This window comes from Notolepis coatsorum (assembly GCF_963971535.1).
Source record: "Notolepis coatsorum genome assembly, chromosome: 14".
NCBI classification, from domain to species: domain Eukaryota; kingdom Metazoa; phylum Chordata; class Actinopteri; order Aulopiformes; family Paralepididae; genus Notolepis; species Notolepis coatsorum.
The window spans coordinates 66061087-66062478 of NC_140178.1; the positions used below are offsets into that span (position 1 = coordinate 66061087).

Genomic DNA, 1392 nt, shown 5'->3' on the forward strand with positions numbered 1-1392 from the left:
ATGGCCTCAGGCAAGGTTTGACCCAGCAATTCAAACATGAAGGTCTCCTTTCAACAAACACTATCAGGGCCATTTACATTCTACTTGCTTGTAATGAATGCCCCATGCTACCCCCTCTGCCTATACTGAATGTGCACTTTGTCATGTTTTATACTCTTCCTATGTTTGCAGTAGATGCTCATGCTATGGTATTGTCTTCTCTTCCCTTCAGGAGATTTAAGGGCAGCACTGGTCAGAATGACACCAGACATGGAAGAGCATGTTAGTATTGACACCTACCACACTACAGTCCACACACTGAGGAGAAACCCTGGCAAGGAGGGCAGGCGGCTGCGTTACATGCAGAAGGATGGAAAGTTTCCTATAGAGTTCAAGAAGGCCCCCGGGGAATGGAGTCCATACCTGATGGACATCTTCACCACTCTGGTGGAGATCCGATGGAGAGTCATGTTCCTCATCTTCTCCCTCTCCTACATCCTCTCCTGGCTCTTCTTTGGCCTCCTCTACTGGCTTATCGCCTATGTGCACGAAGACACAGAGAAACTAGACAACGAACCCTGCGTGGCCAATGTACGCACTTTCACTGCAGCCTTCCTGTTCTCAATGGAGACCCAGGCAACTATTGGCTATGGCTACCGGGGGATGATGGAGACCTGCATAGTGGCTATTATAGTGGTGACGATTCAGGATTTATTGAGCTGCTTCATTGACACCATTGTCATTGGCATTGCTGTAGCTAAGATGGCGTCTGCGCGGAAGAGAGCGCAGACAGTGGGTTTCAGCAGATGCGCGGTGGTCAACCTGCGAAACAGGGCCCTGTGTCTCTCCTGGCGCCTAGGGGACTTCAGAGGTAATCATATCCTGGAGGGCACCGCCAGGGCCCAGGTGATCCGCTATACGAAGCACTCTTTGGGGATGATCAGGATATCCTACCAGGACCTGGACATCCAAGGCAGAGACATTGTCCTGGCCACACCGGCCACCATTATTCACAGGCTAGAGCCCGGCAGCCCCCTCTACAGCCTGAGCCCCGACGCCTTGTCAGAGGAGGAGTTTGAACTGGTGGTGTCTTTTACCTACACTGGAGACACCACGGGTATGCTGCACCAAACGCGTCGCTCATACACCCCGGCAGACATCCGCTGGGGCCAGCGCTTCCAGGACATGCTTACGCTAGGCAGGAGGCACTACAAGGTGGACTATGCTCTGTTTAACCAGACCACCTGGGTGCAGGCACCTATGTTTAGTGCAGAGGAGTATGACAGGGGGAGGGCCTCGGTGGGGAACACTGAATCTCTGCGACCCTTCTTGCCATCAGTCAAAAGATCCTTAGAGAGAAGATCAAATAAACCTGATGTCACTGAGGACATTCTTCAGGAAGCCCGTTTGTAG

General features: G+C 52.2%; 1 protein-coding gene across 1 annotated transcript; it reads left to right on the forward strand.

The window, feature by feature from the left end:
* Nucleotides 1–237: 237 nt before the first annotated feature.
* On the forward strand, nt 238–1392 carry LOC311240550 (inward rectifier potassium channel 16-like; the record flags this gene model as incomplete). Its single annotated transcript, XM_084329128.1, has 1 exon — nt 238–1392. One exon carries the CDS (start codon nt 238–240, stop codon nt 1390–1392), a length of 1155 nt encoding a protein of 384 aa, XP_084185254.1.